A 26,086-nucleotide genomic window follows, 5' to 3' on the forward strand; every position below is an offset into this window, starting at 1 on the left:
CTTGTTGGGACATCTTCATTGCTTCCATCCAGTTCAAACTTCTTGCCCTGCTCCTAAACTCCCAGATCACAACTCTTGAGTGCTGTGCCTGTCGCCAAGCCTGTATCTTTACTTGCCTAAGTAAAGGTCTCTTTCTTCCAAGAGGCTCTGCCTCTGTATTTTGAGCCCAGGACATTGCTCTCCCAACAAAGGTTTCAGGAGGAATACATGGTTTACTGCTTCCACCTTCAGTTTTATTCTCTCAACCATCCTGTGAATAGGCAGAGGTAGGGACTGACTCAAGGTTACCAGCTTCATGGCTGGGTGAGAATTTCAACTTGGGTCTCCTTGGTCTAGGTCAATACTCTAACCCATTTTCCCCCAACCTAGTGCCCACCAGATGCTGTTGGGACTCTAACTTCCACCAGCCTCATGGCCAAGGATGATGGCAATTGTGATCAAGCAACAACGGAAAGGAATGATGTTGGGGGAGTGCTACTCTACTTAACCACACTGGTGCACAGAACAAATCTGGGTCTCCTGCACTTCAGTTTAAACCATATTGTGTTCGACTCACTATGCCGATAGTCCTTCTCTTTCCCACACACCCTAATTTTTCTAAAATAACAATTGTTTTTCCAGCTTCAAACGTGTTGCTTGGAGCCTGTTCCTTGAGAAACCGGTTCAAAGAAATACTTTCTTCGTTTGACCTCCAAGGACCTACTTAAATGCAAAATAACACGAAACCCAAAAGGTGGTGGGGGAAACCCCAAATATTTCATTTTAAGTTTTTATAAGGTTCAATTATCTCAGTATAAGGTTGTTGATCCATTCAGAGTTTATTATGCTTTCCTGGAAAATATTTTCTTGGCTTTTCCTACAGTGCCAGGAGAATGGGCCAGGGGTGGGGTGGGGGAGCGGAGAAGGCAGAAAGAAATTCTACTTCATAAATTTCTCATGAAGCCTTTTTTAATGCAGTCATTATTTCTGACGTTCAGTGTCTGCTCCCAGACTCCTCCAGCAATAGCTTTAGTAATAAAATGATTTATCTTAGGTTTTTAAGTTGCCTTATATATGATTTAGAGGATTTTTGTCTGTAATGAACTTGGCCTCTGATCTTTATAGCAATCGTGAGCCAGCCTGCTTAATGGATTTGGTGAAAAACTTTGGGGGTTTTGTAGTGTGTGAGTGTTGTGTATAGGTGTAAAAAGAAAAGCGCTTGAGTTATTCAAGTACATGGTGAAATATAAGTAAGGCATTATTGCTAAGTTGAGGGTTCCGGGTTTTTGGGTTTTTTTGTCTGACGCCCCCCTGAAGTATCACAGAATAACTACAGGCTCTATACTTGGACTATTCCAAGCCAGGAATAACATGCCAGCCCTTGTTCTTTTGAGCCTGGGGATCTTGAAACACTGTTGGAATTAACAATGTATAACTTTTCCAGTGGTGAGGGTGGGCCTCAGTGTTTTGCAGCATGATCTTCATAAAAGGAAAAGGTATTCTGCCTGCAGTTTTTGCTTTCTCAGTCCCTCAGGTCTCTCACCAGCCTGTTGTCATGTCTCCCGTGTGGCCAGCGGCTTATGACGGGCCAATATAATAGAGTCCATAAGAACCTAAAAGGAGCCTGACTGCTGGATCAGGCCAGAGGCCCATCTAGTCTAGTATCCTGTTCTCACAATGGCCAGCCAGAATGGAAAGCCCATCAGCAGGGCTTGAGTGCAACAGCCTGTGGTCCACTTGTGATTCTCATCAGCTGGCATTCAGAGGGTTCCTGCCCCCAGTACTGGAGGGAATCTGCATGCAATTCCTTCTCACCTCTGGTTACCAGGAGAGTGGCTGCATGTGCACCATACATTCTGCAGCACACAGCTTTCCCCAAAGAATCCTGGGAGCTGCAGTTTACTCGCCCACAGAGCTTCAATTCCCAGCACACATAGCAAACGGCAGTTCCCATGATTATTTGGGGGAAGTCATGTGCTTTAAATGTGCGCTGTGGTACACACAGTCGTGGACTTTCCCCTCTTGTTCTCACAACAGTTCTGGAAGAGCAAGTTCAGAGAGATTTAGGTTACTTGGAAAATGACCCTGCATATCTGAGATTTGAACCCACTTCTTGTGACTTGTATACCCTGAAAAGCTTACTTAGAGACCATACAGTATATGGGAGAATAAAGGTTTGCTTTTGCTCTTCAGGCTGTGGAACCTGTTGGACGGAAAATATTTTAGTGAACATTTCTCAGCACAGACACCTTTTTGTGAAAAATTGCTTGTGGTAGCAGTTTACGTAGTCAGCCCCCAACAGTGGTAGTTTTTGAAACAGAACTGTAGCATCAGGTTATATATATATATATATATATATATATATATATATAGTTGAATTATTGGACTTGGCTGTTGTGTTTATATTTGAAAGCTGAATAAAAATAATTACCGAGAAGCCCAAACAACTTTGTGGTCAACCCAAATACATTAACAAGGTTTGTGAGCTTGTTTAAACTTCCTTTTAATGAAGTGTTAGCAAACTTTTCAGTTAGATGTAATGGTCGTTTCTTTGGAGCCATCAATTAGTTGAAATGAGTGAAAACAAAGATATACAGATTTCCTCTTTTTCTGCCCCCCTTCCCCTAATTGAAATTAAACGCATAAACTTTTAGTGGCTGGACTGATGTTTTCTTTTGACCTTTTGATTTTTGACTTAATTAATTCATTGGGTGGGACCACCCAGAGTTGGTCTGAAATAATGACCTTTCTCAAAAGCCTTGCAGTTTTGGACCTCACTTTAAACCTGCTAAATGTCTTGTATATCTGATGGAGAATGCATGGTAACAGAAAGAAAAAGGAGCAATATTTTTTTATTGCAATAGTTGCCCTAACCCAGCCTCCCCCAACTTAGTGCTTTCCAGATGTTTTGGACTACGACTCCCATAAGTCACAGCCAACAGAGTCTTCAGGGCTGATGGGAGCTAATAGTCAAAAATTTCTGGAGAGCACCAAGTTGGGGAAGTCTGCCTTGATCCAGTAAGTCAAAGCATGCATAGACCTACACTTGCTAAGGCTAGGTACTCGAACCCAGGCCTGGAGGGTGTATTCTACAAGCCATCCACTCTGCCACCCATCACTGGCTGAAATTTAAGGCAGAGGAATGCGGTGTAACTCAGTGCAGAGCAGAGTGCAGAAATCGATGTGCAGTGATTGGACGATGCTGTCCTGTTGACCAGAAGGCCAAGGTCCTGGCATTCATGTGGCTGGTTCAGAAGCTTCGTAATGAACCTTGTTCACATGCCATGGTGAGCCAATCTATGGTTGATGTGGACCACGTGGATTGCTTTTCTGCTCCACAAAGAGCAAACCTCGGCTACAGCTTGTGGTTAGCAAGGAGAAAGAGTTTAACCTCGAGCCTGGGCTTGGACAATGCGCTGCACAGCATGGGAGCAGAAAAACCAAGGAGCGGCAAAGCAGCTGCAAGCTTCTCTCTGGGAGTCTTCAAATTTGCACAGACCCTTTGGCTTACCATATTGTGTGAATCACTGCCTGCCAATCACAGGGTCCAATGCGGAAGGGTTGTATCTCAGTGAATACAAAAGGGCCTGTTGGGATAACTTTAGAAGAGTAAGAGTGCCTGTCTTGTGAATTTTGGTTAAGGAGGAGACTTTACCTGTTGGAATCTCTCTCTCTCTCTCTCTCTCTCTCTCTCACACACACACACACACACACACACACACACCCAACATAATGAAGTAGTTTATCGTAGGAAATACATGACTGGTAGAAAAAGTTCCTCATTTTAGTCTAACTAGTCTAGAGAAGAACAATGCAGCCATCTTTCTCCTTTGTTCTCTTGGAGGGTAGTTCAAAGATGACTTTTTATCTTGTGGTCTGAGAGATAGGTGTGAGGAGCAGGAAGTTATAAACAGGATGCAAACTTAGATGTATCTTTCTAAATAACAAAGAGATAGAGAAGTCAGCATAGAGATAAAGGTACAGGGATAGTCTGGGAATCGGGAGGTTCCATATCTGTCTTAACTCCACACAAACCCCTCTTGTACAAGCTGAGTTGTTCTCAAACTTCCAACAGGGCCCATGTTCAAACCCTGATGTGCTTAGGTAGGACTGGGAAAGACCCCTGCCTGAAACCTTGCAGAGCTGCTGCCAGTCTGTGTAGACAGTATTGATCTAGATAGGCCAATGGTCTGATTCAGAACAAGACAGCTTTCTAGCTTCTTATGAAGGACCCCATAACCAACACACCAACACTGGAATTCTTACTCTGTTAACCCTGTGGCTTTTGTTTCAAAAGGCATTGCCCACAATCTTTCAGAATCTATCTCTGTGCCGCCATGAGGGCTAGAAGCTTGGTGTAAGGTAGCACTTGGTATAAGGCAGCTTCCTGTGTGCTTGAAGGTGGCAGCAATTCTGAGCCCACACAAGTGACTCACTAGGCCAGGTCATTGGGCACTGAGATTCCTAGTTTGAACCTTGAGCTCTTTTTATGTATGCATTTATTTCCAATTTTGAGCTGCCTAATAAAAAGAAAATCCTTCAGGTGACATGCCACATCAAGCGGAATAAAATGTAAGAGCATAGCATACCAACGATTCAATAATAAAACAATAAAGCTGAACCGGCAATAGTTCATTGATTTAAAATCCAGCTATCAAATCCAACTTGGCATAAAATGGAGACAATTCAGCCAGCAGCAGACACTTCAACTAGCATACTGACAAAACTCACCCCCCTACACACGCCAATAGCTAAAACAGACCAATCTGCATTGCTGTCAATCTGCAAAGACTAAGGCTGGGATACTCTTTTTGGCTTCACAGACTAGATCCTTATCAGATTCTGGCCTCTGTGACTGCCCAGCTGTCAATCACCTGATGTCACAGTGATGTGTTCGGTGTTTGGGTGCTTTGAAGTCACAGAGCCCTGCGTGGTGCTTTAAAATGACGGAGGGTTTAAAATCCAGCCCCCCCTTCCAGAAGTGTGTTAGACAATGGTTGCCTAGTCACAGATGTCCTTTTGGGGGGCAAACTCCCTCCTGTTGGGGAGTTCTGCCAGTCCCCTTCCCTGCCCATGTTAAGAATGCAGTAAGAGTACTGTTGGATCAGGCCAGTGGTCCATTTAGCACAGCATCCTGTTCTCACAGTGGCCAGCCAGGTGCCCCAATGGGAAGCCCACAATCAGGACCTGAGTGTAACAGCAACCCTCTCCCCCTGACTTTCCCAACAACAGGCATCCATAGGCATATTGCCTCCAACAGTGGAGGTAAACCATCGCCATGATGGCTCATAGCCATTGATAAACTTACCCTCCAGGCAAAATCCAAATACATATTTATTTGTCCAGGCACCTGGAAGGGGATAGGAACATTCGGGGCACTGCAGATTTAAATAATCACTTTAATGATTGTTTTGAGTATGGCCCTATCAAATTTAATGTTACTAGCTGCCCTGGGCACCCTTTGAGGAGAAAGGGTGGTATATAGATTTAATAAGCAGAGAAGCAAACATTGAAGGTTCCTCTTTATTTCGCATCCTCCCAAGTTTTGCTTTTCGCATGAAAGCAGAGCTTCTAACTGTATGCAAAGAATACGCTGTTGAAAAAAGAATACGCTTTTCTGTGCAACTGCCCCCCCCCGCACTGCCCCGCAAACCCCTTTATTAATGTATTGTAAAATAGAAGACAATAAAATTTGGTGAGGGAAGAGAGGCATGGCCAATAGCAGCAACATGCAAAGTTAATTTTCATTCAGTTTAAGGATTTGATTTTTTAAAAAGGAAAAAAACCATGGCCAATGAAAGATGCTTATCAAGTATCAAGACTCTATGAGAAAAGCCATCCATGGGCCCCAGGCCAAGAACTTAACAAATAAATGACCTCCCAAAAATAAAACTTAAACCTACCATGTAGACTTTCATTAGCCCATGTTGTCGCCAGTGTTTATTTACAGCAAAACTCTCTTTTTGCAGATAACGCAGTCTGCTACCCTCAGTGTTGACTTCCCCTGGGTTTTTTTTTCTGTGTGTGCTTTCTATCTGCACTTATTATTGAATAATTCTCTTTATATATAAAAAAGCAACAGGATTCCCTCTGAACCCAATACTGTCTGCCTTAACTTTTATTAAAGGGGCTCTGCTTTTTCTCAAGAAGACATTTTTGTCGCAGATTAATGGCTCGAGCCAAGCCAAAGGCTGCTCTGAGTTTACGCTGGATTCTATTAAAAGGGAAGCAGCTGTTAACGTTGCAGATTTATCACATTTAGCTTCCCCCTCCTCCTTCTCCCTACTGATGTTTGACCTTAGCTATAAATGTTTTGAGGTGCTCATTGTTTTTCTTTCAGAGTTCTTTTTTCTCCACCCATTATTGCTGCTGAACATCTTAAAAAATTTGAAGCTGACATTATATTGGCTCTGTCGGATTGGACAGATGAGGGCTTTGCAATTAAAAAAACACACAATTTGGTGCTGCAAAAAAAGCAGAAGGATAAATACTTACTTTTTATCTATCTATGTATTGCCCATCCTTCATTCTAAGTTCCCTGGATGGGTTGCAAAATTAAAGCACAACATTAAAAACAATTTGCAATCATAAAAATAAGATGGATCCTAAAATATATATACAGCTCAAGTGTCAAAAATCCAGGGTAAAGTGGTGCATCTTTGACCTTCTCCGGAAGCTGTACAATGAAAGTGCCAGACGCAGCTCTATGAGGAGGGAGCTCCACAGTTTAGGGGCTGCCACAGAGAAGGCCCTGGCCTTATGAGGGCGGAGGAACCAGCAAGAGGGCCCACTCTGCCAATCTCAGCACCCAATAGGGTCTGTACAGAAGGCAGTTTTTCAGTCCAGGCCTTCTTTTAAGGAGTCCTCTCTCCCTTTCTCCCCTAGCCTTCTCAATCACCTGCATGAAATTTCTTGTCGCCTCTGGCTACCAGGCTAGAGATGTCTTTAAAGATTGGTTTAAAGGGCACCATTAAAGCTAGGGGAACGGCTCTTTGTCTTGTCTTTTATTTCAGCTTCATTCAGTTGATCCACATACACATTTCCCTCTTCAGGAGTATGTGCGCAACACAATGCCAGCAACGTAAAGGGGAACTCGAAACATAGCAATCCTGTAAGGGCCACAACTCAGCAGTAGGAAATTTCAAACGCCGACTCGTCTGGATGGATGAATACGGTTGAAGATGCTGCTGTGGTTACAAGGGTTCATGCGATATTTGAATCCCTGGGTTAGGTTCCTAAATTGTTTAGTCTGCTTTTTTGCTCTTTATTTACGTGGGGGGGGGGGAAGAGACACACAACGCTCCAGCATGCAGTAAGAAAAGATCAAACACAGATCAAATGAGGCATTGCAATCCAATGCACTCAGGCAGGTCAGAAATGAAGGAGAAAGGCATCTACTTCACTGCAATGCCCAATTAAATATGTTCCGTGCCGCAAACAAACGTGGGTAGACTTCAGGATTGCAGAATCTACTGAGGCTGTTGAAGTGGAGCCGGGTGTCTGGAGGCCATTGGGAGGGTGGTACACCCACTGGCAGCACAATCCAAACCCGGGGTGAGAGAGTTTGGATCTGGCGGGTCTTGTTTTTTCATAACCTGAGCCAGGGTTACACCAGTCCCTGACCCCGGATAAGCTTGAGATACCCCAGTGCAGGTCTCCCAAAAGGGGTGTTGCAGGGGCATGGCAGATGGAGCAAAGACAGACTTCCACCTATTCCAAACCATTTTCATCTCAGTCATGTGACCTAGGGCCTAGTCTATCAGAAAATCCCAGTCCGTTGTTGCCATTCAATAGGCAATCGGGGGGGGGTGGAGGATATAGAACAGGCCAGTAAACAGCCCATGGGCAGCACCACCACCCTAGAAACATCTTGTTCAGAGTTAGGAGCTGAGCCAGATGACCCTGCCTAAAGAATAGGGCCTTTTTAGTGTTGGCTTCATGTCCCTGGGAACACCCTCCCTCAAAAGGCATGTTTGACACCTTCATTTTTTTTTTTAGGTGAGCCTTGGACTTTCCTTTTTCAATCTGTCTTTGTGTGAAGAGGTGGTCAGGATATTAAAATAATACTGCTCATATATATTTGCATTTTATTATTATATATTTGATTGTATATATTGGTTTGCAGATCCAAGGTGATTTTTGCTGATCTTTTACCTCTTGGTATTTTAATTACCTATTCATATATATTTAATGTAAGACCCCTTGAGAAAACTCTCTCATGTTTTGAAAGGTGGCACAGAAATTCTTAAATAAATACATACATGGGAATGGCCAAGAGGTAGAAAAATGTGAGGTTAATTAATTGTGGCACAATGCAGGCCAAAAATCACACAGAATAAAACCAGGATGCCTTGCAATGTGTGTGTCTGTACCACAATTCTAAATCTGTCTCCTTTACTGCAAGCAAGTTCAGTTCTTTGGGGTTTTTCTCAGGACACCTGAAGGTCACATTAGTCTTTTATAATCATTTGTCCTCCTGTTTTAAAGGGACGTTCCACCTGTGTCCTCCACTGTCTAGCAATGTCAGTCTCTCTGTTGAACTTTAATCCAGTCAGTTGATGGAGCCGAGTGTATTCACTTAAGCCCTTGAGGTCGAATCTGTTCCCTTTTGAAAATCGTCAGCTCTCTTTGGGGAAGTGAGGTCGAGCAGCTGACAAGACAAGTGGTGATTTTTGGGGTCTTGACAGAAGGGAGACTTAATGTTGATTTCTTGAGTGCCTACTTGCTTCTCCTTTCTTGATCGGAGGAGATATAACTGAGGAAATATTGCGTTCCTGTGCGTTATGCAGGATAATGGTCAGATTTATGAACCTTGCATCTGAAAGAGTTTTTCTAATGCGCTTTCAGGGATGGCGGCGACAGGCCAAGGCTTTGGGGTCGGAAGAAGGTGGTGCTGCCGTGGGGGAAGGAAGGATGTTAAGGGCTTGATCTCTCCAGAAGCCCAAGTGCGGCTTCTCTGTACCACAGAGGATCATCTTATTTACTTGCCTTTTCTTACATCTACAAGGCTAGCTTGTTAAGAGAGAGAGTTCTGGATTTGGAGTGTGTGTGTTGTTTTACAGCCTGGTATCTGAGCTTGAGGGAAATGTACAGAACCTGAAATGGTTATGGGCCTTTCTTGGAGTTTCTAGAAGCCACCTTGTTCTTAGAAATGTATTTGTTCAAGTAATGTACAGTTAGGCCTAGAACATTTGTGGAGAATCCATGGTCATCTAGATGTTGCCAAACTACAACTCCCATCACCCCTAGCCATTGTCCATGCTTCCTAGGGCTGATGGGAGTGGTACTTCAGCAATATCTGGAGGGCCAAAGGTCCCTTGGATTGTGTGTCCATGCGATACGAAGAACATTTGAAGGTCTCTGTTTGAGGACTGTCTTGTCCAAGTGCGTTGGGTCTAATCAGGCCAGCAACCTCGATATGGATTATCTACTGCTGCACAGTAACTTTGAATTTGAACATGGCTTGGCCATGTTAACCAATAGCCAATGGCCCGTCTAGTCCAGTGGCCAACCAGATGCCTGTGGGAAACCTGCAAGCAGGATTTGAGCAGGAGAGCAACTCTCCACTCCTCTGGTTTCTAGCAGCTGGTATTCAGAAGCAATACTGATTATGGAGGGAGAGCTCAGCCATCATGGCTAGAAGCCATCCATAGCCTTATTCCCCCCATGAACTTCTCCAATCATCTTTGAAAGCCCTCTGAGTTGGTGGGAGTCACTGCCTCCTGCAAGAGCATGTTCCAGAGCTGAACTGTGTGCTACATGAAGGTGTACTTTCTTTCATCTTTCCTGAATCTTTGAGCCTTTAGCTTCATTGAATGTTTCTCTGATATCATCATGCCCACTGCGTCTCCTTTTTTGGGTTTGATGATCCTGTTTAATGGCTTTTCCTCTTCTCAAGCAAGTCTGTGAATGACCATTATGGACAGTTGCAAAAATCTGATGAAAAGTCTGGACTTGTCTGGACTTCAAAGCTAAGGTGTCTAATATCTCTCCTGTGAAAACATAGGAGGGAACTCATCCCATCTGCTTATGACTAAACTCATCCCAGCAAATCTGTGCCACCGATGACAGAATATGTATTTTTTTTCCTTTAAAAAGCCCCCGCTGCTGTCTATTAAATAAAGGAATTCTCCTCTCTAATTCAATCCAGGCCCCAAATATTGTCCTGTCTGTTAATGTTGGAATCAAACAAAAAGATACAGTTATGCCAACAGTTCATGGAAGCCTGAAGGTGTCATAGAACCTTAGAATTGGAAGGGACCCAAAGGGTCATCTAGTCCAACCCCTGGTGTCCTGGTGTTTTCTCTCTTGATGCACTCTCAAATAGGTTTCCTTCATGTCCAGAGCATAACAGGGATGTTCTACTAAATAATATTAATTAAATGCCATTTTTCATAGAGAAGGGGTAATGGGTTTTCAGAGGGGGGGGGGGATGCATCCTTCAGGAGAAAACTGAAAAGGGGTGGAGTAGGGGTGGTAAGGATGCCAAGCTCTAAACTGGCCCCTCTTGGTTTGTTGTGATCAAGTTGCTGCTATACCTTGAAACATCTGTCTGTCTGTCTGTCTGTCTGTCTACCTAGGCTGGCCCTACTATTAGGCAAAATAAGACAGTGGCCTCAGGTGGCAGTTGCTGAGGGGCAGCCATTTCCTCCAGCCATTTCTGTTGGTGGACGGAGCCACACAGTCTGCCCTAAGCTCCCTAAGCTAGTCTGCTGCCCCAGCTGCAGCGGCATGTCACCAGTGTTGGAAGTAAAATTCAGCTGCCAGTCTCACTGGTCCCTGTGCAGGGAAGCAGGGAGAGGATGCCATCTTGTCCTTCGCACCAGGGAGCAAATGGCTTGGGCCATCCTTATTACTTACCTTCCTCCTTTTGTGCAGCATCCCAAAAGAAAACGCCATTCTGCGCTCAGAAGTCACGATAGAATCACGACCCAGGGGTTTGATTCCTCATTGTCAGGGGATGAGGGCGAGGACTCTGAAGCAGAAGAGCCAAGGGCGTGCAGGGCCAGTCCCAGGTGTTCTACTGTCAGATGAACCTGCAGGGCCAGCACCAATCCCAGATTGAGAATGTGACACTGTCTGCCTCTGACTCGGAGGCTCCACTGCAGAAGTACCAGTAAGACCCAAGGCTCCTCTGCTGTGTCACAGCAGGAGATCAGCAGAGAGGGCTGGGCTTCTTTAAGCAGAATAGCATCTTGCAGCACAGGTGGGGCTAACAATCAGGCTGCCCCTGCTCTTACTCCTACAGGAGGCCTCAGGTTTAGCTTTCTCCTTTTTGGAGCAACTTCAGAGCTCTGTTTCCCAGGACACAACCTGGACTTTGCATCCAGCCTGAACTTTTCTTGTGTATTGTGTATTGCCTGAGGCTTGCCCACCTTGCCTTGCTTTGCACCACAGGTGGCTCTTACCTGGCTGCATTGCAGTACACAGCAGTAACAAGGTATGTCATCTCTGGTTGAGTTTATCCACCAAATGGCCATGGATGAGCTACCAGTTTTATTCTGAAACATTTGCCTTGGGAAATGTTTCTGTGCTACCTATTCTTCCTTAGATGGTTGGCACAGGCAGAGGATGTTGCATGTTCACGTTTGTAGCATTGTAGAAGCATTTGGAAGAGGGAAATGGATGAGCACAGTGGTGCCAAGGGTTGGGTGGGCTTGGAGATGCTATCCTTGAGCAGGAACAGGCAATGCAGGGCTGTCACTATCCAGCAGCAGCAACACCATATTGACTCCTAGCTCCTCTCCCTGTAATGTGGAGCCATGTGAACACACAATGTGGCCCTGTTGTGTGTTTCCTCCACTTCTCTCCAGTGTTATTGGTTTCATAACTACATGGTACGGAGAAAGGGTGGAGGAAACTGGTGCCATGGTTCAGCTTCCATTGGAAGATGTCTGGGTTGGTTGGAAGCGATTCCTTTGCGTGGCAAGTCCCCTCCCCCAAGAGAAATGAAGACACTGGACACATTATGTAAGGTTAATGGGCATAAAAAGGCCACAACTTTATTGATTACAGAATTGGAAGGTATTGGCCTTAGGCATTGGCTCCTATCGACTACCCGGCATGGAAACCAGGAAGGGTTGTCCACAAGCCGTGGGAGTCCTGTTGAAGTACGCCAACTAGGATCCCACGGGTGTCACCGCTCGGGGGCGTGCCGGGGGCCCTGATCTCCCTAGGCTTCAGACAAGGCAACGCCCCACGGAGTCCTCTACCGGACTACCCTTTCCATTGGGGAAGGTGATGGCGCTTCCTTCCCCCCCATTCATTTGCATAACAATTGACCCCTGCCAATGCCTAACCGCCAATACCGAGGAAGTTGTGACGTTTGCTACGAGGTAGGCGAAAAAACCAAAAGGCTTGAAGTGTGCCAAATTGGAAAAATTCCTACCAGGCCCCTTGCGGCGACCAACCGAAGTCCATAGCAAGGCCATAGCTACCTAAACCTAAAGGGTGGGTGGGATGGGGAAACCGCTCGGCCGGGAAAGGTGAAAGAGGGCGGTCCCCGGGCGTGCCTGGCCTTAAATGGGCTAGGCCACACCTCCCCGGCCCGCCGATTGGCGGGTGGGGTGGAAGGTACGCCCAGGGATTCCCTCTTCACGCGGGGGCAAGGTCCTGCCCCCGCATGAGTGGGAGGAGGGTTCTGCCCGCAACCCCCTCTCCTCCCAGTCAGGTCGGAAATGGCTTTGCTAGAAAGGTCAAAGCCTGCAGCCTGCTAATTGTTGCTAGACTCCATCTCCCATTAGCCCTAGCTAGCCAGGATGGCCAGTAGCCAAAGAAGATTGGACTTGTAACCCAGTAATGTTTACAGGGCTTCAAGTTCCCTGCACCTGGTGGAGAACGTGCCATTTTTTCCTGTCTTTACTTTCTGTGTATAGTTTCTTCTAAGCATGACAGTATAAAAACAGGTAACTTTGTCTGATGGTACAGGAAGAGCAAGATATATAAGAGTTTCTCAAACCACATAATTAGGAAAAAAAACCTGTATAGGGTATGGGAGAAATACAAAAACTTATTAGAAAGGAAAACACCTATATGGTTGTCACCAACAGAAGCCCTTGCAAGGAAAAAATTTATACACAGACAAATCGGAGTACATTATAGAGACTTGCTAACAGTCACCGGGGAGGAATATAAATTGAAAGAGTATGGAAAGATAAAGGATCAGGTGGCAGATCTGTTAAGTTACCATCAGCTGAATGCATCATTTAAGTTAGTTAAAAAATGTGGATTTGCGGAACAAAACTCACAGCTTGAAAGAGAGTTATTAGGCTCCAGGATTAAATTATTATCTAAAATGTATAATTTATTACTTGAGTGGGACAAAAAGGACAAAATGGTGAAATTATCGATAAGTTGGGCCAGAGACATGGGACAAAACATTGATTTTGCATTATGGGAACAACCGTGGAAATTAAATTTAATGTTTATGGCATGCTACACACTAAGCGGAAAACTCATGAAGATGATGCACAGGTGGTATTTTATGCCAAACAAACTAGCAAAAATGTCAAAATCAACAAAGGGTAACTGTTGGAAATGTAAGATGGCAGAGGGATCCTTTTACCACATGTGGTGGTCGTGTAGCATAATTTAAAACTATTGAGAAATGATTTATAATGAACTTTAAAAAATGTTTAAAAAATCATTTCCTAAAAATTCAGAAGCATTTTTGTTGGGTTTAATAACAACAGAAGTTACAAACAAAAGAGAGAAATGCGTTCCTATATGTGGCAACAGCCGCCCGTGTGTTATTAGCGCAAAAATGGAAAACAGATAAGGTGCCAACGAAAGAAGAATGGCATATCAAATTGTTAGAATATGTGGAGGTAGGGGGGATGACCATTAGAATAAGAAATCAAAATGATAAAAGACATAAGGAGGACTGGATATTTTTTATTGAGTATATGAAAAAGTATTATAAGCAGACGATCAGCCTAGAAGGATGGTAAGATTCTCAGCAGTGTAAGAAATAACTAGAGTTAAAATAAGGAGTTGCGATAGACGGGCTGAACCAAGAAAACACAAGAAAAGGAGGAGATATAAGGAACCATGGAAGGAGAGGATGGGAATGTGTTCTGTTTTCTGTTATTTCTAAATTTCTACTTTATTATTATTTCAGAGATTCTTTGCTTTTCATATTATTTTTATTTATACCTTGCCTGTATTGAAATATATCAGAAATGCAAATAGATGCATCACACACACACACACACACACACACACACACACACAACTTTGCCACAACCCTTGGACTGTGAATGTAAAGAGGATAAAATGCAGGTACGCCACTCTTCTTCTGTTCTTTCCGTTACTGCACAGGTGCTGGTAAGCGAGGACTCGGACAGCGATGGCATTGTGGCTCACTTCCCAGCACATGAGAAGCCCATCTGCTGCATGTCTTTCAACCCTAGTGGTAAGTGACTTGTTTGCTCTTCGTCTCATCATATTCTGCTTGCTACACACACGGGGGTGAGGGTGTAGTCTTGCTGGAAATCCCAGTCCAAGGAAGTCGGATGCTATTTCCATTTGTCAGTAGCCACAGACATGGGCATGGTGTGGGGTTGCAGACATATAATCCTTGAGGAGGGTTGCAGCTCAGGTGTAGAGTCCCTGCTTTGCATGCTGAAGGCCCCAGGTTCAGTTACTGGAACCTCCAGGTAGGGCTGGGAATATCCCCTGTCTAAAACCCAGAAGAATCACTGCCAGTCAGTGAGGACAACATTGAGCTAGATCAGGCATAGGCAAACTTGGCCCTCCAGATGTTTTGAGACTACAATTCCCATCATCCCTGACCACTGGTCCTGTTAGCTAGGGATGATGGGAGTTGTAGTCTCAAAACATCTGGAGGGCCGAGTTTACCTATGCCTGAGCTAAATGAACCCATTGCATAAGGCAGCTCCCTATGTTCATGAGTAAGGGATGGGGGACCAGCAGCCCTCCAGATGTTACTGACTCCAGTTCCCATGGCCCCTGACTGACTGGGATTGATAGAAGCTGGAGTCCTACGGCATATGGTTCCCCATATCTGCCACTGGGGAAGGAAGACATGACTTTGTAGCCTGCTGTCCATCTTCTTACCATGCTGAGATATTGGAAGCATTATATCTGCACTGGGTCAAGAAATTACATCCAATATCTGTAGGAAATGGGCATTAATGTATCTGAAAAGTTAGGTTAATAAAAGGTTTCCTCATCCGTTATATTCCAGTTGGAACAGATGTCACACGCACAGAGATTTTTATTATTTTATTTCTTGAGGTTTGTGCAAATATTCTCATAGATTTGACACCACTTATCCTTTTGCACTTAATGCTTAACCTGGAGATGTAACTTGGGCTTCTTTCTTAGTGCCCCACCCCCCCCGGTGATGGGTGGGGAGAAAAGTGATCTGAAAATTATATTTAAAGCCTCAAAGAAAGCACTTTTGCCCCTCTCCTTCCTACTTTCAGCTGAATAAGGCTTGTGGGCAGGTAGAATGCATCCTGTCCGTGTAATCTCGTCCAGCCGACAGCATAACTTGTTTATTATCCTTCCTACGACAGGAGTAATAACTTTTTGATTGACTGCATGGCGGTCAGTGAAACAGGGTCCGTGGAAGATCAAGAGCTTCCGCTTGCCTAAATTAATGAGTTTTAAAGTGAATTAAAATGCCTCGAAGAGGTTTGGGATGAAATCACATTTCAGAGAACAAAAACGGAATGGATGTCCTCTCTTTCCCCTGCTTACAGTGGCTAGTTGGACTTACGCTTGACAGCCCATCTGTTATGTCAGAACTCCTTAATAACTGTGTGTGGCTCAGAGTTCTGCTGCTCTTACTGCTTGTGACAGGAGATAGTGGTGAGGAAAGGGGAAGCTGTGTTTTAATCATAGCATTTGTAGATATTGCCATGTATTTCTGTGTGGGGCTTCTGCACTTGTGTGCCCCATTTCCAGCACCTGCCTCTGCCTACCACAGTTTTCGAACTGGGATGTAGACTTGCTAAGGAGGTGTACACCAGCTTTGCAAAAGAAGTTAAAAATCAGCACCCTCTCATTTGTTACATTTATCTGTGATGAGACCTTCCCTGCCCTCAGGCTTGCAATCTAAAACATTGTTGTTGGCACCCATCTGTCTCAGGAGACAATGGAGCGCACCTCTGGGGGTAAAGTCAAACCACTGGGGAATCACAGCGCCTGCTGTGGCTGCAGAGACTGGTAACTCATAACTTCTGCCTCCAGCATTGTTTTCGCTGTGTTGGATTAAAAACAAACTTTTAGAAAATAGATGATCAACAATTTATATTTCTCTACCCTTTCCTTCAAGAGCTCACATCAGCTCACACAGGAAGACCCCATTTAATTAATTCATTGGGGTGATTTTGGGCCCGCCCTTCCACTCCAATTCTAGAGCACAAGGTGGCTTACAAAAAAGTAATCACTACCAAATAATTCATCACTTTTAAAAAAAATTACACTTGGCCCTCCAGATGCTGTTGGACTCCAACACCCATTATTCCTGACCATTGGCTGTGCTGGCTAGGGCTGGTGGGAACTGGGAGTCCAGCAGCATCTGGAGAACATAATTCGGAGAGCTGCAGGTCTTCCATCCTGGCAATTTACAAATACATTAGAGCAATAATGCCGGTGTCCTTAGAATGACCCTGCGAGGTAAGCTAGGCTGAAAGAGCTCATGGTCCAAGGTCTTCCGGGGAGTTTCAGCAGCAATTCAAACGCAGCAGCAGTTCAAACCAATAGCCCTGTAATGTAAGCTAGGCTGAAAGAGCTCCTGGCCCAGGGTCATTTGGGGAGTTTCAGCAGCAGTTTGAATGCAGCAACAATTCCAACCCATGCTGGTCCAGATCCTGCCACCCGCTGACTTTTACTTTGCCAGAGGCCACCCAGTGAGTCTAAAGGTGCGTTTGCACCCTGGTATGTGAGATCCACAGCCAAACACCACAGGATTTTTTTCCCTATTAAAAGTTTCATTAGGCGGAATTAAGCCTTGAATCATCTCCCTTATTTAAAGAGGTCCAAACAGTTTACAAACATCACGGATGCTTACAGTGACCCTGATAGAAACACATCTGACCTGTAAATGTAAATCCACAAGTTCTCCTCGACCAAAGGCGCCTCGGACTACAGTTTGGGAGGTCGTCACAGACGGGAGGAACCTACACCATAGGAGGCTGGTTGATTAAGATGTTTATGAATTGGCCTCCAAACTCTTAATGTTGTACATGACGCTCTGCCAGGAATTCTAAGTGTGTGTAATCTTGATAACAAGAGGAGGAGGGGAAAGGATTAAATTGTTATCCAGTAGAATCAATTGCTCCATCTTAGGCCAGGCTAGACTAAACGGGCGATTTGTCTAGCCTCCGGTCTCCAGGATCTGGGCAAGCGACTCCTGTATTATTGAGCGTACATTATTAAAAGACATCTTGTAATTTAGGTTGGAATTGAGCAAGCTGCTGAGCTAATAACGGCAAAAGTTATTGAAGTAATTGTGTCTGTCCTGTCTGTTTCCACCACAAGCGGTTTAATAGGACATCGGTTTTATGTGGTCTGCTGGGCCTGAGTTGTTTTGGAATTTTCCTACAGTTCCACAGGTTCCTGAGTAAGACAGGGCTTTCCTAAGGTGGCATCAATTAGTACCTGCTGCAAAGGTTAGGGTTCATCACCTAATCCAAGGGTGGGGAACATCTGTGGCCCTATCTTGCCGCCTTCAGTTTGCTCTACGGGGACAATGCAGTTGGCCTTCCAGACAGTTGTCTTCAAGTTTTATTGAGATTACATATATCAAGCAATGTTGATCATTCTGATGCTGTACATATACTGTGGAGTAGCAGCGGCAGCAGGATGTCCCCCAAATGGTGAAGAATATTTGACATCTACAGCACAGACTGCCACGTTGCACTTGGAATATTCCAACCGAAGAGCACACCGTGGCGATGGGTGTCTTGGCTACTGATGTTACAGCAGTGATGTAGCATCGGTTGCCTGCGCCCAGCCCAGACGGGCACATGTGCCAGGCCTCCAGCCCAGCCCTCGCCACTGACACCACTGGAGTGACCCCGCTCTCACTGAAGCAAACTGGGGCCACAGCCAGCCAACGTGGCCCTTGGAGGCCAGAGAGGAGTACTGGGCTGGGCCACGCTGGGGAACCTGATTCACACCCCCTCCAAAATTGTGTGCTCGGGGCCTTGGCCTCCCTGGTACCACACCGATTCTTAGCCTTGCACACAGAGAGAGCTTAGCTGTACGTGGAGAGCCTCTGGCCCTCCAGTTGTTGCTGAACTACAGCTGCCATCATCCTTGGCCATTGGCCATGCTGATGGGAGTTGGGAGTTTAGCAGCATCTGGAAGGGCCAAACCTTATTGTTGCTTCCAGGGAGTTGGGGTTATTGGACAGATAGTGGGGAACTGGCTTCCCAGAGGGAATGTCATAGGTTCCAGCAACACACATCATCACAAAGGTTGCTGCTGTGTATTGCGGGATTTCAAATTTTGTTTCTGTGCAGGAAATCATAGCATGTGATATGACTCATGAAACCCATGCAACAGAGATTATCACCCCCTCCATGTCGTTTTCTTCATGGCCTGTTTTTTTTTTAAGTCTTTGCTGTCCCGATTCCTTGGCTCATGTAGGGTTTATATTGCCCTGAGTAGCATTTATGAACAGACCGCTTCGAAGCCTGTTTATATAATGCCATTAGCACTTAACTGTTAGCAATTATACAGGCCCTGCAAAGCTATTTTCATAGGCTGTATAATAGGGCTCTTAAAAGCAGCGGCGCTACTTGTTAAAAAGGTATTCTAGTGAATTTTGGAGAAGTCCATAAAACATCGATATAAGGAGAACTTTTCATGCCTGATAATGCAGAGATGGAGTGGAAAGGAAGGGCGTTGGGGGGCATGAGCTGCCAAGTCTAACCTCTTCTCTAGACTAAGTGGCTTTAGGTAAACTGCTGTCCCCTCAGCCTTCTTAAGTACAATCTGGGGATAATTAGCACTGGCCTACTTTAAAGGTTTGTTGTGAGGACTGCTGAGAAGTGCACAGAACACCCTCCAATGCCCTAAGTATTATGGGGTATGCTTAAAAGGCCCCTCTTCCTATAGCATGAATTTATTTTTATTTTTTTACAACAGCCTCCCCACCTTATGTTCTTATATTTGCTGTGAGAATGGCTATTCCTATTCCAAGTCCTTATTTTGCTCAGTGAAATGTTGGAGAGTACAGTTAGTGCTCACTACTGATGCCTGCCCTGGGGTCATCTTTGAAAAGGTGGCTGGGTCCAGGAGTTGTCATTTTAACTCCCCACAATGCCCTGGGGTGACGCCATGTCTAGGGCACATATGACATGCAAAGTTAAAGTTTTAACATGCAAAGTTAAAATAGTCATAATAATAACAATTTAAACAATAATAATTTATCTGCTGCCCATCTGACTGGGTTGCCCCAGCCACTCTGGGCGGCTTCCAGCAAACTATAAAACCACAGTAGGACATCACGCGTTAAAAACCTCCCTACGCAGAGCTACATAGTGGTTCCCCCGCAAAGACTCTCAGGGCTGTATAGTTAGGTAAATCAGTTCAGGTTGGCTATAGGACACTTTGCTAAAGGCTTCCTCAAACATGAGCTAGTTCAGCCCTTCTGGAAACAAGAGGACAAGATTGAGGGATCTATCTATCTATTTATTTATTTTAAATGCTGTAAACGGGACACGTACAGCATACCAGTGAGTTGGGGGGGGGGCGGGAGACAAGGCTTCCTTGGCTGCTCAGTTTGCAACGTGCTGTGTATGGGATCTATTCATAGAAGCTGAAATTAAAGGACGCCGTTAAAATGCTGTTGTGAACCAGCCAGTCCGACAGCTGCATTGAGTTTGTTTTTCAATTTCCCACTGCCTTTCTTGTTTATTAGCTGTGACTCTGAGGTCAGAATTAAAATAAACATTTTAATGGCAGCATTTACAGTGTTGGCAGTGGGCACCCCCTGGCTCGGCGCTGTGATCTGGAGTAGTGGTGGTGAGCCGTATGGGTGGCGCATGACATGCCCCTCCAGACTTTAAACATTGTCGCAACAGGAGAAACCTCCCCCACTTCTCCCTCTCAACCTCCCCCCCCCCCCGTGCTGTACATTGCCAGTAAATCACATATCTGATAAGAATCGCACAATCTGGACTTTTCAGTCCAGAGGAACTGGCTACGCTTGAATTTTGTTTCAGGGGGCCCCAGGAGGGGGAAAATAAATGTATATGTACACATTTTTTCCTCCCAACCCTACACATTCCCGTGGTTTGCTCTGACAGATAAGCTAAGATTCACAAGCTTTGTAAGGCGATTGTAACTGAAGTTGAATGGAAGGTACTTGAGTGTTCAGGTAGATGTACTCCTGTGCTGTCATGCTGCTATGTAAGAAGATCCTTCTGGATCAGATCAAAGACCTGTTTAGTCCAGCATCCCATGCTCCCAGTAGCCCCCAAACAGGATGTGAGGGCCATAGCCTTCTCCTGCCGCTGTTCCCCTGAAGGTAGCATATAGTCATCATAACTAGGAGCTACTAATAGCATCAACCTCCATTAATTGCATGGCTCCATTGGGAAAGCGAAGTGTATGCTCTCTCTCTCTCCTCTTTTTTACTCTCTGGCGTGGGGCTGGGGGCTGATCCGGGGGAGAGAGGAGACCAGAGGGGGTGGTACTCAGAAATCAAAATGTATCCACGGGCCCCAAAAGCTTGTTTACCCTTTAGCCAAGAACTATTGCAGAGTGTGTGTGTGTGTGTGTGTGTGTGTGTGTGTGTGTAACAGAATCCCTTAGCCAGGATTGATTAGATGTGGCAAATAAGGTGTTGAGTCCTGGAAAGGGATGTAGTTTTCCTAACAAGTGGAACGCAGCCACTTCATTTTCTGGCAGCCAGACCCATGGCATGGTCTTGCAAGCGGAGTGTTAAGATGACAGCTCGGTGTCCAAAGTAAACCTTCCATACCGAGTCAACTTTGGAATAGCCCAGATTTTCTGGCACAATACACTACTTCCACTGAGTCACCAGAAGGCCAGTCTTTTATTTGCCGTAACCAAATTGCGACCGACTGAGCCACGTTCTTCCCACAAGCCGGCAGCACTTGAGAAGCCCCCCTGTAACATGTGCCCAGCACAAACACAAATCTAAGGATGTGTAAACCTTTGTCCCTTCCTATCTGCAAACATTTCAGCTTTCCCACATGATGGCACCTTACATAGGACTTTCCCCAGCCGTCTTGTTGGTTACCTGTTAGCAAGTAAGGCAAGTGATCAGGGTGGTTTTTGCAATCTGGAAGGGAGTTACTTTTTACTTCAGATGCTGATCATGCTGCACTGATTTACAGAGTAGGTAAATAGACTGTTAACACTTTTTTTTCTAGGCTAACTGTTAAGGTCAATGCCTAGACTGCTGTTTTGGCAGACAGCCTTGCTGTCCTCTTGCATCATCAAGCGACAGCCATCACTGCAGTGAGATCAGTGCTCCAGCTCTAGCATGTGCTGTGGTTCCCTGTCATGGAGAGAGCATAGCTCAGTAGCTGAAAGGGATGTTGGAGCATTCCACCAGAAATGGAAACATTAGCAGAAATCGTCATAATTCACATGTTTCTCCAAGATGAGGCATGAAAATCCTGCAAGTGAATGCAAACAGTATATGCTAGCATGGTTTTGAGTCCACAGTAACATTTATGGACTGGCTGGATGCAAAGGAGAGGTGGGAGGCACCAGCTGAGGAACCCCCAAGGGAATTTAAGGACTAGTGGGAATGCAATCTTATTGAGAATAAGATTTCTGGGGACTTCCTTATTGAGAATGCCTGCCGGAAGGAGAAAACGAGGTGCAAAGAGCCAGAAGAGCATTATTAGGACTCACAATTCCTCTAAAACAAAGAATCAGCAGAGAGCCAACGCCATCTTCCCTGGCTCAGAAACAGAGCGGGTTGAGGAAGCCAAGAAAACGGAGCAAATAGAACAGTGAATAACAACGTTGGGGCAACCTTACCCCCCCTTAAGGAGGATGACAATGACCCGACCCCCCTCCTCCCAGAAAAAGCTAATCCGTCCAAGAGGGCAAGAGCAGGAGCAGGAGGGATTCCTCCCACTCCTAATGCTGACCCACCCAGGCCTCTAGAACAAGATATTAGAGGAGCCTGCTTTCAACCGATTCCAGATACGCACCCCTACCAAGAGATTTGCATGTTGTCTGCAGAAACTATGGTTCTGGTTCTCCAAAGACTAAATGAAATCCTCACCAAAATAGTTAACATTGAAAAACAATTGGATACTAGCTCTTCCCCTTTAAATGCCCAAGGCCTTAAAAGGATGATAAGAAATGACTTTGTTAACAACTCACCAACTCAATCTATGGATGAAGTGAGGTCCTGTCAAGTCTTGCAAACGAACCAGATAATGCTTGAGATTCACCGATACACTCATAGGTGGATGAACCGCAGACAAATTACTATGTCCTTGTCTCAGCTCCTGAATTACCATTACCGAAATGTAGATCTAGAAAATTTCCACTTCCTGCCTACCGTGAGAAACACCACGCGCCTATTTATGACCTTTAGGTCATCAGCCCTCCCATCTCGACTCATGGAGATAAAGGATACTCTATGGTGGTTCCATTCTCTCCGCCCAGTGAGGGTATTTAAGGACGAAACAAGGAGGCAATTGGTCCCTTGCATAGAGTCAAAGCTAATGTGGATAAGGAAAACCAAGCTCAACACTAGAAACACTAATTGCCCAAAGGAAAAAAAGGACTCTGTAAGCCTAGAAGTACAAGACCTGAAGAAGAGGCTAATGAGTATAAAGACTGAGATTTCTACCCAAAATATAAGGCCAGTAGAGCCTAGAGCACAATATTTAAAGACGTCCAACAGCTCTTTATCCCGTAGAAAGACATCAGTGCAACTCCCTGTTCCTTTTTCAAACGACACCGAATTAGATGAGGAATTTGGCACCTCCGACATTTCTATGGCAACAACCCCTAAAGAACTCTATGTTGCTGACAATCTGGAGATATCCAGCACCAAATCTACATCTGGACCTTTGCCTAATGTTCCAAAAACCTATCAGAATGATCAGCCTTCTCTACTGTACTCCTGGCGAGACAGGATGGACAGATCTTCCGAAGCTGGTTCTTTGTTGGCCAGTGATCCACATTTTATAGCGCATACCTCATTAATACTCCCACAGCCACAGATAGAATCAACAATCCTCCAATCAACCCAGGAGGGAGAGGGGGATTGACAGTTAATGAAACACCATGGGACTGTCCTCCCCACTTGGGGTGTGGTTGGTTGGGTTTTATCTTCTAGGGATACTTACCCTATCAAACCTCCACCTCTTCCCCATACCATTTTGACCCAGGAGTCCTGGCCCAAGGATGACTTGTTATTGAGGGGATGTTACCCCTCTACTGGGGAGGCTAGTATGGGGTCTGGGATTTCCACTATTGAAGGGCTAGGGAGGAATGGCGGTGGGGCTAAATATCTCTATTGGCAAAGGGTTTCGAGATGCAGTGATCCTCGAACCCCTTCCAATCTGCACCCCATCCCAAGGGATGAGGGTAGGGAGAGCAAGGATTACCCACCTCCATCATTGGTCCTGTGCAATGCCAGGTCCATAGGCAACAAAACCGCCACCATGCGTGACTTTTTTGTCTCGCAGGGGATTGACCTGGCTTGCGTGATGGAGACCTGGGTATGGGAAGGCGAAGTAGTCTCCCTACATGAGATAACACCCCCAGGTTTCTCTGTCCTCCATCAATCACGGACTGTTGGTCGGGGGGGAGGAGTAGCGTTCTTAATCTGGGAGGATTGCTCTTTCAGAGCTCTGCAATCACCAGCGATCACCGGCATTGAATGTGTTGGTCTCGTGTGGGGCACCAAGGAGAGCTTGGCTGTCTGGCTGGTGTACCGACTACCCAGCACACTGGCAGCCACCCTGTCAGACCTGCTGGAGGTGGTGGCGGGCTGGGCCTTGGAATTCCCAAACCTACTGGTTTTGGGAGACTTCAACGTCCATGCCAATGCTGCTCCCTCCTCACAGGCTCTGGACCTACTGACTTCCATGGCAACACTAGGGCTCTCCCCGTTTGTTTTGGGCCCCACTCATCAAGCAGGCCACGCGCTAGAACTGATCTTTGGGGCTGGCATAGATGTGATCATGCTTCCCCCTGTGGAAGTGCCATGGTCTGATCACTACGCTCTGAAAGCCAAGATTGACTTCCCGCTCCTCCCCTGCTCAGGTGGCGAACCTATTTGGGCTCGTCCGCGAAAACAGATGGATCCTGATAGATTCCGACAAGCCTTGCGGGACCCTGCTCCTCCTGGTGACTCATTAGATGACCTTGTTGAGGACTGGAATAACCGGCTCTTGGCAGCCATTGATGAGATCGCGCCTAAGCGCCCTCTGCGACCCCGTCGAAACCAGGCCCCTTGGTTTACTGAGGAGCTCCGGAAAATGAAGCGGGATCTCAGACGGCTAGAGCGAGTATGGCGACGGACTCATGACGGAGCCTCAAGAACATCTTATAGGACGCTTATGAAAGCCTATGAGATGGCTTTAAAAGCTGCTAAGAAATCTTACTTTGCAGCTTCCATTGCATCCGCTAGCTCTCGCCCGGCACAACTTTTTAGAATAATTAGGTCAATAACGTCCTTAGGAGGACAACCAAATTTAAGCACAAATTTGACCCACAGCTGTGAGGCATTCGCGAGCTTTTTTGCAGAGAAAGTCCTGTTGCTACGCCATGACCTCCCTGCCAATTTAGATACAATTACTGAACTGGAGGCCCCTCGACTGACTTCAGGTCCAGTGTTGGACCATTTCGATCGGATGCTCCCTGCTGATGTGGATAGATTCCTCCAAGTTGGTAGGCCCACCACCTGCCTCCTTGATCCATGCCCATCTTGGCTGATTAGGGAGTGTCCAGATGTTGCGCAGACCCCCCTGGTTGAAATTATCAATTTGTCCCTTGACACAGGGACATTCCCAGGGGAACTGAAGGAAGCAGTAGTGTGTCCACTCTTAAAGAAAACTTCATTAGATCCCTTAGACCTATCCAATTACCGCCCAATTTCAAATCTTCCGTATCTGGGTAAGGTAATTGAGAGAGCAGTTGCTGAACAGCTTGGTAGGTTTCTGGAGGAAATATCGGCTTTAGAACCATTTCAGTCTGGTTTCCGTCCTGGTTTTGGGACCGAGACGGCTCTGGTTGCCCTAACAGATGACCTCTGTAGACAACTGGATCGAGGCGGGTCAGGACTGCTGTTCCTTTTAGATTTGTCAGCAGCCTTTGACAAGGTCGATCATGATCTTCTGGACCACCGCCTCACAGACGTGGGGATACAGGGCATAGCCCGTAACTGGCTGTGCTCTTTTATCTCTGGTCGGGGACAGAGGGTGGCACTAGGGAGGGAAATGTCATTGCGCCATTCCTTGGTGTGTGGAGTGCCGCACTGCGCAATTCTCTCCCCAATGCTTTTTAACATCTTTATGCACCCCCTTGCCCAGATTATCCGGAGCTTTGGGCTGGGCTGTCACCAATATGCTGATGACACTCAGCTCTATCTGCTGATGGATGGCCACACCGACTCGGCCCCGAACACACTGACCAGATGCTTGGAAGCTGTGGCTAGATGGTTTTGTGGGAGCTGATTGAAACTAAATCCTTCAAAGACAGAGGTCCTATGCCTGGGTCGGGATGGCATGGGGATGAGGGACCAACTCCCTTCTCTTGGGGGGGCCCAATTAGTGCCATTGCCTTCTGTTACGAGTTTGGTTGTAATCCTTGACGCCTCCCTTTCCATGGAGGCGCAAGTTTCAGCAACAGCCAAGGCGACATTTTTCCACCTTCGCCACATCAAGCAGTTGGTCCCTTACCTTTCCCCCCCTGACCTGGCCACAATGATCCATGCGATGGTCATCTCCAGGCTTGACTACTGTAATTCACTCTACGTGGGGCTGCCCTTGAAGCTGTCCCAGAAACTCCAGCGGGTGCAGAATGCTGCAGCGAGGCTCCTCACGGGGTCTCTGCCATGGGAGCATATTCACCCAGTGCTTTTCAAACTGCACTGGCTCCCGGTAGAGTACAGGGTCAGATT

The 26,086-nt window shown here is 45.9% G+C and overlaps 1 protein-coding gene across 4 annotated transcripts in view; it reads left to right on the forward strand.

Annotated features, from left to right (window-relative positions):
* Window positions 1-26,086, forward strand: part of BCAS3 (BCAS3 microtubule associated cell migration factor) — a 460,752-nt gene that overhangs the window by 83,746 nt on the left and 350,920 nt on the right. For all 4 annotated transcript variants that reach the window (XM_081844097.1, XM_081844099.1, XM_081844096.1 and 1 more), the window contains exon 13: window positions 14,299-14,392. In XM_081844097.1, coding sequence (XP_081700223.1) covers window positions 14,299-14,392 — 94 coding nt within the window. The remainder of the gene's footprint in view (window positions 1-14,298; window positions 14,393-26,086) is intronic.

Source organism: Podarcis erhardii (genome assembly GCF_964252035.2).
Source record: "Podarcis erhardii genome assembly, chromosome: 16".
Classification (NCBI taxonomy): domain Eukaryota; kingdom Metazoa; phylum Chordata; class Lepidosauria; order Squamata; family Lacertidae; genus Podarcis; species Podarcis erhardii.